This window comes from Channa argus, chromosome 1, assembly GCF_033026475.1.
Source record: "Channa argus isolate prfri chromosome 1, Channa argus male v1.0, whole genome shotgun sequence".
Lineage (NCBI taxonomy): Eukaryota > Metazoa > Chordata > Actinopteri > Anabantiformes > Channidae > Channa > Channa argus.
The window spans coordinates 43,402,734-43,415,267 of NC_090197.1; the positions used below are offsets into that span (position 1 = coordinate 43,402,734).

Genomic DNA, 12,534 nt, shown 5'->3' on the forward strand with positions numbered 1-12,534 from the left:
TTACTTATAATGAACAACATCTCTACAAGTCATTTACTTTTTCATATAAAATTAGACTATGTCTAATTGATTTTGCTCATAAACCTGAAACTGAGTTTACTGTTTTGAAACTCATTCAGGATGTTTTGATGCCTTAAATTCTGTATTAATACCCCAAACCAGGGGCCCATGCTGCCATAAACTCATTCCTCAGACTGTGTTCATACTGGGACTCGTATATGTGAGACCCAGACAGACTATAACTACTTTGGTCTTCCCTTCCTAGTCCCAGGGTGTGGTGTGCCTTAGTCAAGATAAGTGTTATGCAACAATACCTTACTGCATGAACTCATGGCTTCAGTTTTTACACAGGAAGCCCAAGTCTGAGTCAGGCCTCAAAAGATCTGCCAACTTGGCTTCAGCCATTGACAAACATGCTGTACAACAAACTGCTTCCCACCTATGGTGTATGTTTGTCTAAATGAGCGACTTCAATTCAAGCACAGATGTGGGAAGTAACTGTATATTTAATCGAAAACTGCATTTAAGTGCCATTTTGAGGTTCTTTGAGGTTTTTTATTGTATGCTATGCTTCGCTACCATTTTATTCCACTCCACTTATCTCACAGGTAAATAATCAGATGGGCAGACAGGACAGGATTGTTCCTCACAGCACCACTGTCTTCTCCTTATTAGGGGCCTGACCTCTAGGTTGAGAAGTTTAGTAAACCACAATTCGTATCTTTAAAGTACAAAATGACACTCCATCACTATTAAAAACAGTAAAATTGTATGTATGGATCCATATATTGGTATTTAAATTATTATTGTCAATCACAAAGCATAGTGGGTACAGTATGTCTACTTTGGAAGGATTTGAATGTAAGGTGTACTTTTAACTGACTATTTTATAGTAAAGTGCAGGGTCTAGTGACTTACTAAAGCTATAGAATGCAATGTTTTGGACTTTTTGTGTAAATTAGTTCCATAATTTTTCAAACCCTGTGTGTCACATGCAGATGCAAAGGGGTCATTTCTGGTATTTATGATACTCCCCTAGCTTTGATACAGCACCAGTGTTTGAGGCCCTGGGTGGGTTGATTTAAAGCTCATGCTACAGTTAACTTGATTTGCAAATGCTGCATATAGTAGCTTTAAGTCCAGGATCTGAATATGTTCTTCCACCACTGTTTATGTATAAACACAAATATGTTAAGTACGGTAAATAGCAGTCATTGCCTGCCACAGCTTTCATACACCCTGCAATATATAGACCATTAAATGTCATTAACCTGGGGAGACATAACTGCTCTGGCAGAAAGTCGATTGAATGGCTCAAGAGTTTGAACATTTTTAAATGTGATGAGAATTCGGACTTATTTTATTCACGTTTTGTTTTGGGTTTAAAACCTTATGGGCTCGTGTTGATGACGCTATTGTTGTTTCAGTGGAAGTAAAATTTTTACAGAAGTTTGACAAAATAAAACAAAGCAATGAAGCCAGCACATCTACCTTATCTGTTTTTCTATCCTGACTGAGGGAGTAAAGGCAGTTCATAGTGGGATTAAACATTCTGAACCACAGCATGTGGGACAGATCTGACTACACCTTTGATTAGCCGCTGTAGTTGCAGGGCCAGGACAGTAATGCATATCCCACAGCTCTGAGTGTCACTGTGGTCATATTAGTTTGAGCTGCGGCTGGAAAGACTTCATATGGAATCTGAAAGGGAAAGCCTGTAAGGTCAGCTGAATGTAGCAGGGATGTTCTTTTAAAAAAGCGTCGTAAATTACCATCATGCTTCGATGTAGTTGCTGCCAGGTCAGCCTACCAGTCATTCCTCTGACTGCTTTTTCCAGAGAACTTTAATAGGCATTTTTTACATTTTTGACTTTTCCACTAACCAGTGATTCTCGTAACAGATCCAGATAAATGCATTTAATGTGTCTGATCGTCACCAGTCAAAAGAATAACAGTGACGTGAGCTTATGCAGACACTTCCTTATTAGCTGCATTGATTTATTTTTACTGGAAGTAAAACTGTCACTGTTTGCACTCACCGAAAGAAGGGTTAAATAATTACAGACACATGTTATGTAATTTGGATTCAACATTTTCAAACTTCTTTGCGCTTACATTTAGAGGAAGTCAACCCTTGAAGGCTTTCCTGTCATGTGCACTGCCTTCCAGTAATGCTTCAAAACATTGTTTTATTATTTAATATTTCTTTATTTTAAGTTTTGACTTCATGCATCATCAAGCCTGGTGATAGTGTTTTTATAAAATTGTCAGCAAAAAGACATGAAAAATAGAACCAACTCAATTGATCTTACTAGTGACTATTGTGTAGGGTGCAGCCTATTCCTCTGCACCATAGAGCTTCACAGTTCACAACAGTGAGCCACACTACAGAACAAAATGTGTTTTCAACTAATGCACCATTTACTGTTGTTTATGTAAATATGTTATGTTATGTTAAATAAAACCTACAGCACCCAGCAGTTTAAAGAAAAAATATCACCACTGTTTGTTTATGCCCCAGTTTAAATAGAACATTTCACTAATTTGTTCATGTGCACACATATGATAGCTAAATAATTTTTAGAGCCCCTCGACACAAAACTTGTATTCATAAACTCATAGAGTATTTTTTTTTGTACTGGCACTAATCACACTGGTGCCTTTGTGTTTCAAATAGGATGAATTGTAAGGTTTTTTTGCAGTGTTCTCATTTTACTCCTCTCCTTGTGTTTTTCTCTGCCCTGGAGCTTCCTTCACCCCCCCTTTAACTTTCTCTGATTTATTAAGCTGTATTCTGCCGATGTGCGTCAGTGCAAGCCAGGAGTCTCGTGAGGCACTGTGCTCCTGAAGAGCAGTGTCTCATGTCTGGACATTATCAGACTGCAGTGTCCTCCACCCCCAAACCTACCCATACCTCTGTTAGCCTTATTTGCCTGCAACTACAAGCTAAATAGACCCACACACACACGCACAGAGAGAGAGAGAGAGAGAGAGAGAGAAGATGACCCATCATAAATGAAAATCAATGTATGTGTTTTTGGGGAATAGATTAGAGGTTGTAGCTGCTTAGACGTTTTGCACTTCAGTTCTAAAATTAAAAGAAATGCCTGTGCCAAGTAGGAATAGTTATTCCTAGAACACAATCAACAGGTGAAGCAGATGCTTCTAGATCTTACATATTATTCAATAATAATCTAATATATTATCATAATATTCAATTTACCACAATAAACAAGTGTTCGTACCCTTAACACCACTCTGTTTTATTGACCATGAGTCTGTCTATAGGAATTCACTCCTCTGATATTTTACAGGACTTCAGACAGACACCACTCATTTTTTCCTGACGCAACCTTCCCCAATTTTTACCGGGCTTGGACCGGCACTGCACAGCTGGGAAGGGGAATGGGCTGTTAGGGGTTCAGAGACACTTCGATATATAGCCGGGACCGGGGATCAAAACCGTTGTGGACAACTGCCTTACCAACTGAGCTACAGCTGCCCCTAGACAGATACCACTTGTGTTAGATACCACTTTATAATATTTTAGTAATTTAATATCACTAAAGTAATATTTTAGTAATTTAGTGTGTGTGTGCATGTGTGTGTGTATGATGGAAGAACACATGCCTTCCAGCTGCATGTCCTCCTGTGATTCATACTTGAAGGGAGTCTACACACATGCTGCTGATAATCAGACATTTCGTGAGAAAGCAATATAAAAGCAATCGTGACTGCTGGAGTACAACAGCCTTCTTTCTACTGTTATCTCATAATAGATACTATTACTGTGTACCATGCCTTAAACTGTAATGTCAGCACTGGTATAGGATTTGTTTTTTCTTTTTGTTGCATTTCATGAGAAGGTTGAATTCACAGTCCCGGGTGAACTTAGACATTTACAAGTCTTTGCTTTAGACACACACTCCATTAACATGAGTGCTTTACACACGGTGGTCATGACGGCCTCTCAGACGCCAGCGGGTGTATTAAGAACAACTTTCCCCCCAATGATGGTCTGGCAAATGGGTTTTCTCCCTGACAACAAAGACGGTAAACAGCAGCACTTAGCGAGCTCTCAAGACCTAATTGCCTATTAAGCACAATGGAGTCGTCCTTTATCCTGCTGCCTCTGTTTGGGGGCTCCCATCCCTGGAGACATGGCTTAACTGTAAACAGAAGTGAGCTAGCCCAGCTATGAGAGCCTTAGCTGGGACATACTGCTGTAGCATCTCACACTAAAGTAAAAGTGAAATGACCTTCAGCTGTATCTAGCCTGTGCATTTGTTTGGGTGATGATGAATAACACTTTGGGCCAGAGTGACATGTATTTTTCCCCTACTCACACTGTATATCATATGTTTCTCTTCTGAGCTTTAATATTGTATGTCCATAATTGTGAGCAATATCTCCGAACATTTTAAAAAAAAACTTTTACACCTTGGTTAGTCTTTAATAAAGTTGTGTATTGTGTAAACTAAAAGGCGTTTTGTTTTTGTGCCCTTCAGGCTTGACAGATGAGAAAGTGAAGGCCTACCTCTCGCTGCACCCACAGATGCTGGACGACTTTGTTTTGGAGAGTGTGAGTGCAGAGACGTTGGACAGATGGCTGAAGAGGAAGACTAGCAGCAAGCCTGCAGGTACACCCACTCCCCCTAACACACACACACTCACACAGGGGCACACATGAAAACACACACATGCTGCGGTTCTAAAGATCACCCTGACACATTGATTGAATCAGCATATTTCAGTATATTGACGCAGAGTTGTAATTTCTGTAATATTTTGCTTTGGTTAAATATTTGTACGTTTTAGCTCACTTAATCCCATTAGAGTTCCCAACTAGTCAACCACAAATACTGGCAGCTCTGAATATCTGCACTCATGTCAGCCGTTGGACGTTTTTGTGCTGAAAAATGAAAACCATTTCTCTTAAAGACTGCATTATAACCACAGTTGGAGGAGAGAATGCCTCTTTGGGTTGTATATTTTTTCACAGATCTTTGCCATACTAATCACTCATCTTTACATATGTCTCCTTTAATCGTCAGTGTGTGTGATAGACAGAAGAAAGGGAGAGAGAACGGGCCTGTCGGGTGTTTACGGGTCATTAGATGTTTCTGAGCGGGCCGGGTTGAGTCTGTGCCGTGCGCTCCACACACAGTGGACTGTTTCTCAGACCAACCGCATCCATCAAGGGCCCACAGGGTTGGCACTCTGCCCGGTCGAGCTGCTGACGTCAGAGGCGACCTCTAGAGACATGCAGCCGGCTGAAGGGGGGCCCAGGGGAGGGGTGGGGTTGGTGTAGTGGTGATGGTGGGGGGTTGTACTGGCTCGGGGTGTGGGTGTGTTCGAGTGAAGTGGGAAACTGGCCGAGAATGGATTTGTCACATTCTGGAGCTGCTTTGTGTGTGTCTGCAGACACTGATGTTTATTGCTGCAATGCAGAGATGATGTTTCTCAAGTCTGAGCCTGTGTTTGAATCAGTTTCCTGTATACAGTGTGTGTGTGTGTGTGTGTGTGCGTGTTTGTTTAGGTCTCAATTAGACGTTCTAATCATTTTTGGTTTTCACTTGTAGTCTTAGATTTTGGTGTTTTACATCAGTTTTCCATTATCAAATAAGTTCTGAAATAAAATTCCTTCAGTGCAACGTCAAGTTCTTTGCCCATGTTTTCCAAAGAATTTTAAGAACCAGGCCAAGTGTTTTGGCCACTACGGATGACATATACTTGACATGACCGCTGACTGTTCTTCCAAGAATGTTTAGCTTCAGTTTAAATTTTAAATGTGTGTTTCTCTCTCCCATACAGTTTCAGCAACTGATGTCAGTAAAGTTGGAAAAATAACTACAAATTTGTTTGAATCGCGTAGTCTATCAGAGTGAAAACCAAAAAGTTATCATTGTGTAGTTTACAGGGACTATGACAAAAAAAGAAAGCAGATGTGATGATTATTATGACATGTTTGAAGGAATTTTTAAGTTTCAAAGTTTATTGTGATGTTGTCCGAAAATGCCGTCCAAACTGTTCTGACATGCGTAGGAAGGTAGCCAACAGTAATGCAAATTGTAGTGTGCAGCCCTTAACAGGTGTCACACATAAATTTGTTTTGTGGATCAGGAAACATGGTCTAGGAACAAAAGTCAGTCAGCCTACAGTGAATTTACATTACAAATTTATAAGTAAATCGCAACTTTAACTTAAGTTTCTTAATCTGATGACAGAAGGACAAACTAAAGCTTTTACCCTGTTGAAATAGAGCAGCTACAACCATGGATGAGCATAATAAAAAACTGAGACCCTGACACCCTCATACAGAGGAAGTCCTTTTTTTTCACTTTTCTATGGCCAATTTCTTTATTTGTTTATTTGTTTTTGCTAAATTTTGTTTTATTGAAATTTCTTAGTATCGTTTTTTTGGTTGCTTTACATTTGCTTTTAGTTTTTTTCATTTGTTTTTGGTAACTGCTTCTTTTCTCTGGTTACAGCCTGTTGTGTGTCTCTTAGGTTGCTTTAGTCAATTTGGTTGTTGTTGGTTACTTTGGTTGCTTTGTGTTATTTTTTTTGTTTGTGTCTGTTTTAGTCATCTGAAGGTTGAAAAATCCCCAACAAGAAATGTGATCAGTGACTCTGTATGAAGGCACAGGCATTAAATTGCCTTCTAGCACCTTTCAGTAATCCATCCATGGCTACAACCCTCATATATCTAGGTGCATACAAATGTGCCAAATTTACCCACCTGTATGTGTGTAGTTAGTTACTTTTATTTTAAAACAGATGCTGCCTTTTGCTGCTTTGATGAAATTTCTTTTATTCTTATTTATTCTTTAAACACTGCTATGCAACACCATGCACAGCTTTAGGTTCTGTGGGTTAAATGCAGTGTTTAGGACAAACTTAATAAAAGAGAACTGCACTGCAAGTGTTTACATGTCTGCATATGTGAAAAGATTTGTGGATAGGCTTTTGTGGCTTCAGAGGAAACAAAATCTGACAAATTTCCTTTTATATATCACAATAACTATTTTATTTACTGTTAGCAGCAAACAAATACAATTATTTGCAAACAGGAAGCACCACTGTAATGGCTATGCACAATTATAGAATTATGTCTGCTGATTACAATAATAAAATGTCTTGTTGTATGTTACATAATGCAGGTATTGGAACAATATTCAGCCACTGTTTGATGCAGTTAGGGCCTTGATCTGCATGAGAAGTGGCCAGACTCACAATGAAAACATCAGTAATCAGTGTGACAGCTCCCTCTCATTATGCTGCATGTCTCTATCGGGGTTGATCTTTACATTACGTCTGTAATGTCACTGTGCTTCCATGTCTGCTTCCTCTGTCACAACACTGCGAGCAGACACTTAGGCACATCTCTGAAGCCTCTCTGCTTCTCGCTCTCAGTGACTGTATCCAAACAACAAGCAGAGTCTAATTTCTGGTTGATCACACAAGCTGAATGGTCGCTGTGTTGGGATAATGGCTGAAATCTGACTTTATTGACACAAAGACGGTCGACCTGTCCTGTGTATATATGTACTATTAAAAGTGTCTAATTTGTTCTAAGGACGTATTTCTATTTTTATTTTGCACCAGCGTTTTTTGAGATCAAACAGTTTTTTATATTCTTCATTTTATATTCAGCAGCAGACCTTAGCATCATGTGATCGTCACTGAGATAGCCACTGCTTCCTGGAAGCAGTCCCTGCAGCCAGTCCTGTTCTCACTTATCATGTGATGGGCAACACTGGATTAAATAAATCAGTTGTCTGTACACATACTGTACACGCAATTGCAAGTGTGTGTGGGGGTGTTAGTGCAAAGATAATGTTGCAGCCTGTAGTTCCAGAAAAAACGCTCACTTCTTTACTTGTTATTGCATTGAATTTGATGTTTGGTAATATTAGAGAAATGCCCTGTCATCATAAGTGAATTAAATTTTTTTTATGTTGTTTGAAATTTTCTTCTCTTTTTTTTACCTTATTGCTTCACTTCATACAGTATTTTTGTATCAAGATGAGACTTCAGCTTTAAATGCAGATGATGTTGCTTCATAACAGTGGGTTGCACATCAGTCTCATATCTTATAACAAGTTGTTACCGGACACAGTAAAGCAGAACACAGTTTTCCCAGAATCCCTGCTGATGTCATTTGACCATCAAAACTCTGTTGACTGCTGTCCCACCGGCAATGTTTACTTCTCACTACGAACTGTCATGGGGTAATTAATAAATCCCCAACCCTCTGCTGCTCCCATCCAGAGGCCCTTCGTTACTCATCTGTGCATTCTCTGTTGCAATGCACACACAAACACTCACTCAAACACACGCGTACAGTGTGTAAGTCACAATTTAGGTGGTCAGTCACACTTTGCAAGGCTTTTATCTCTGAAATTTCTGCTCTCACAAATAAAGTTCAGAGTGTTCATTTTATTAGTTTTATATTATTTTGCTATAATTTTAACACCATTCAATGCCATCATCATGGTCTGCCTGTCTTATTAGGAAGGGAATAGGTCTCTATGGCCTGGAAGCAGAGGGCAAGAGTGAGCTGTTAAGCAGCTGATACTGTTTCTCAGATGTGTTTGGCCGGCAGTCACAAGCAGACAAAGATGTGCTTGTGTAGCAGAACCTCATACCCTGCCACTGTGATAAGAGAGCTGTCTCACCTGCAGGGCTTTCTATCAGGAGGGAGGAGGTGGAGAAGGAGGAGGCGTAACATTTAATAGATGAAGTTGCAGAAAAAAGACGTTTAGGTTTGCTTGTGTAATCTGCAGTGCAATGCAATCTCTGTGTTCACCCAAAAATAATGAAAATGTCTTTTTTCGAAGTTGCTCCTAAATTTACAACTTCTTCCTGATAGTTGGTTAATGCTTTCACTAAACAGGAAGTCTTACGATGATCCACTGAGCCTATTTAAAGAGAGGCCTGGACACAGATAAACAAACAGTAAAAATGCAAGTGGAGGAGTAAGTTTGTAGGTGAAGAGAGCAGGGAGCAGGGCTAGGAAGAGGAAGACGGCTGCTTTTGGCAGCTGCACGTCCTCTGCGCAGTAGGTCGATCCAGGACGACCACTAGGCTGACACATATTGACCGCTGAGTCACTGCTAGCTGACCGTCCTTTGGGAGACTGTGTATCTATGGCGGCAGATCAATAAAGCACCCATCAAGTACTGTGCACATTAGGCCCAGCTGACTGGGAGATTTTTCCTCGGTGAAAGGCCACATCCTGGGGTTGCTAATATCTTCTGGGTTCTTCTTCGGACCATTAAGCACCATGTCTCATCACACAGATCACCAAAAAAGTTTGTTCTCATATGTGAACTATTAGGCTACATGGTTATAGCTCAAAGTATAATCAAAATGACATAAATTGTTGTGTGAGTATCTGAACCCAATTACATATTGAAAAATACTATAGACCTATATTGAATGGATAAATGCAGAAATCAGCATGTAAATCAGCATTTTTCTTTTCGTGGCTACACAAGTATCCCTTTGTTTTCATTATAAGCCATATAATCAATGTCTGAAGATATTCATACCTGTGGTGTGAAAATGCTTTTACCTTCTTGCTGTTTTTGTAGCGATGGAAGTAGAATAAAATGTTAGTTCCAGACTCGAGAGGGTTTAACCAAAGTCATTTATTTTAACTCTGCTGTTTGTTCTGTTTTTTTAAAAAGGTGGTCAGTGAGAGGGTTTCCCTTTCCAACCTTAGCTGCTTCTTTCTTCTACACTGGGGGAAGATTCACATTTAAATTTCGGGTCTTGAGCAATGCAAACAACTAATCTAACAACAGGACTTTCTATGAAAATAAAAAGATAACAAACAGCCTTATCTTAAACAATATGGTAATAGCAACAACACTACATTGTGATTAATTATTAGCTACAATAACCATGCAGTCTTCTTGTTCTGTAAACAACTGTGTAAAAGTTGTTATTCTTAACAGTTTATGTAGGCTATAAACAGAATTAGGATGCTCAGTACTGTACTTTTGACCTTATAAACAAAATGTTCACAAGAGTCTTGCCCACTTGCCCATTTGGTTTACAAGGCAGATGAGCATGTATCCAGAAGAGATACCTGCCAGCTCAAATCTGTATATCCCACTGCTGCACACATGAAATATGTATTGACTGAGGTCGTTCAAGTTCAGCAAAAGTTTCAATAGAGCGCTGAAGTTTCTAGCGAATGTTTCATGAGCCTCTTTTGTTTCATGAGTAGCAAAGCAGTTGTGTTTAATATTCACTCTTTGCTGAGAACATATCAGCCCTTTCCTCTTGTTTTTACCAAAAGCACTGCAAATCCCTGAAAATATGTGATGGCAACAGTCTAGTGGTCTCTGTGCAGATTTCTGACAAATAAAATAAAACAATAAAGCACAGAAAGTGTATGCACAGACCAACAGGACAATGAAATTGTCAGTATATATTTTATTCTAAAGATTGTAGCTGTACACAGGTTTACTCACCCATTAGTCTCCACTGAGATCAAGATCATGGTCAAATGTTTAAAAATTTGGCTTTCCGGATTTGTTCTTCCTGAGTGTGATTCGGCGTAGAGTGTAAATCGAGGTAGTACACCAGCTTCCTGTTACTGTTCTCTGGGTCCTTCCACATTTTCAGTGAGTGGAGACAATGCTCAGTGCTCACTCAGTGGTTCTTCTGGGACTGCTGCAAATAACATGCCAACAGAGATTGTTTGCAACACTATAATTCGACGTTCAATACCGTAAAAGCTTCCTGGTGACCACTTCCTCCAGCAGTGACTTGAAAGCAATATTACTAGATTATTAACAATAATTTGTTCAATATATGCTTTTGAGAAATACTTACAAAAATCAGTAACTCCAGGAATTTGTGATGTTGCTATCAGCAACAATCAATTACACTGGTCCCCTCTGCATTTTGAACGACTATGTAATTTCATCATGTTATTTTTTTTTAAGAAAAGCTATCACAAAATCAAGCATTTTAGGCTGCAGCAATCGTAAAAATTCTGGTGCGAATGAATAATTATTTTGAACACTACAATAATTCATCAGCAGCAATGAAGACCAAAAGCTGCACTATGGATTCAACTCACTGCAACAAGTTGGAGTGAGGTGAAAACATCCATTGCTAATGGCTCAAGGTTCAACTTCATGTCCAGACATGGCTTCTTTGCACTCTATGATCCCAGGATCTATTTCAAAATATTCATCCCGATTAACACTAAAGTATCAGCATGTTATAGAGTATGTTTGTAGTTTTTGTGGTTGCACTACCTGTAGATGCGGGTGTTTGTGTTCTTGACTGCTTGCATTTGGTATTGAACTGTTAGTCCTGACCTATCCTCCCCCCTCCTCTCCAGTGAGTGCTTCTCCCGTGGGTGAGGAGAATGAGAGGTGGGGCAGCGCTGCCTGTCCCTCCGACAGCCAAGTAGGTGAGTTGGGTCTGGGAGCTGAGAGAGTTCTGCACATGTTGCTTCTTCTATCTAGGCCCACCGACACAAAGGCTCTGTAAAATAATAAATAAACAGTAACATTCTAAATAGGGCGTGTGTTACATTTGCTGCTATGTCTGTGCATGTTTTCTCTTTTCAGCACACATTTAAATCAGATTTATTTACGCAGCCGTCTCGTCTGAAACATCTTTCACTTATTCTACATTATACTGTACCCACTCCACATACAGTATCCTGTTCAGAACATATACATATCAAATACTACATTACATCCTCAAAGACAGGCAAATAATATTACTAATAAAGTGAAACAAATGTGAAAGTTGTTATTATTATTCTTTATATATGATGTTTTCTGCTGTATAGTTTGTGGGTATAATAATTAAAACCAAAATTTTACAAAAACGCATTAATGACTAACAACAATGAATAATACTGAACATTACTAAACTTCTAAATTTGTTCTTTAAAGAGGTTAGTGTGTAAATAATCTTTTGCAATTATTAAGTAGTATTTTTCTATTTCTTTCAAAGGGGTTTTAGGTCTTTTTCAAGTGCAGTTCTGTGTCCTCTGATTGACGTCATGCCCGACCAGGGGTTCACTCTAAAATAGCTCTCATGGCTAAGTTAGGAAACTCATAGAATACTAGAGGAATGTTTAGAACAACAAACACTGAAGCTGGCCGTAAGTCCTCTCTTCACATGTACAAAGAGTTTTGTTTCCAAAGAGGGCCAACTCGAGTCAGCACTTAGATGTTTCACAATAGATGTTTCTAAAATCTGCCCAGCTTTTTTTGCATTGCTTAATCGCATGAAAGCGATCAAAGAGCTCTAAGCAGTTACTGTTCTTGTGTGGTGTTGACCCGTGTGCGACAAAGAACCACTTGAGCTGTGTGAATGGCTTTACTTTGAACCAAAGTAGCACTCCCAGACCAGCTCCCAGACTAAGTCCAGAAACTGTTATGATTGGCTGAGGCGTTTATTATTATCACATACTTCAGTGTCTGCATCCAAAGACAATAGTCATATGTCTCCTGTCTCTCTAACAGCCTGAAATCACACCAGGAATTTGCA

The 12,534-nt window shown here is 39.3% G+C and overlaps 1 protein-coding gene across 7 annotated transcripts in view; it reads left to right on the forward strand.

The window, feature by feature from the left end:
- Window positions 1–12,534, forward strand: part of pde10a (phosphodiesterase 10A) — a 54,022-nt gene that overhangs the window by 26,120 nt on the left and 15,368 nt on the right. For 4 of the 7 annotated variants that reach the window (XM_067524268.1, XM_067524213.1, XM_067524220.1 and 1 more), the window contains 2 exons: window positions 4,509–4,640; window positions 11,369–11,440. In XM_067524268.1, coding sequence (XP_067380369.1) covers window positions 4,509–4,640; window positions 11,369–11,440 — 204 coding nt within the window. The remainder of the gene's footprint in view (window positions 1–4,508; window positions 4,641–11,368; window positions 11,441–12,534) is intronic. The other 3 variants (XM_067524229.1, XM_067524237.1, XM_067524257.1) reach the window with 1 other exon arrangement.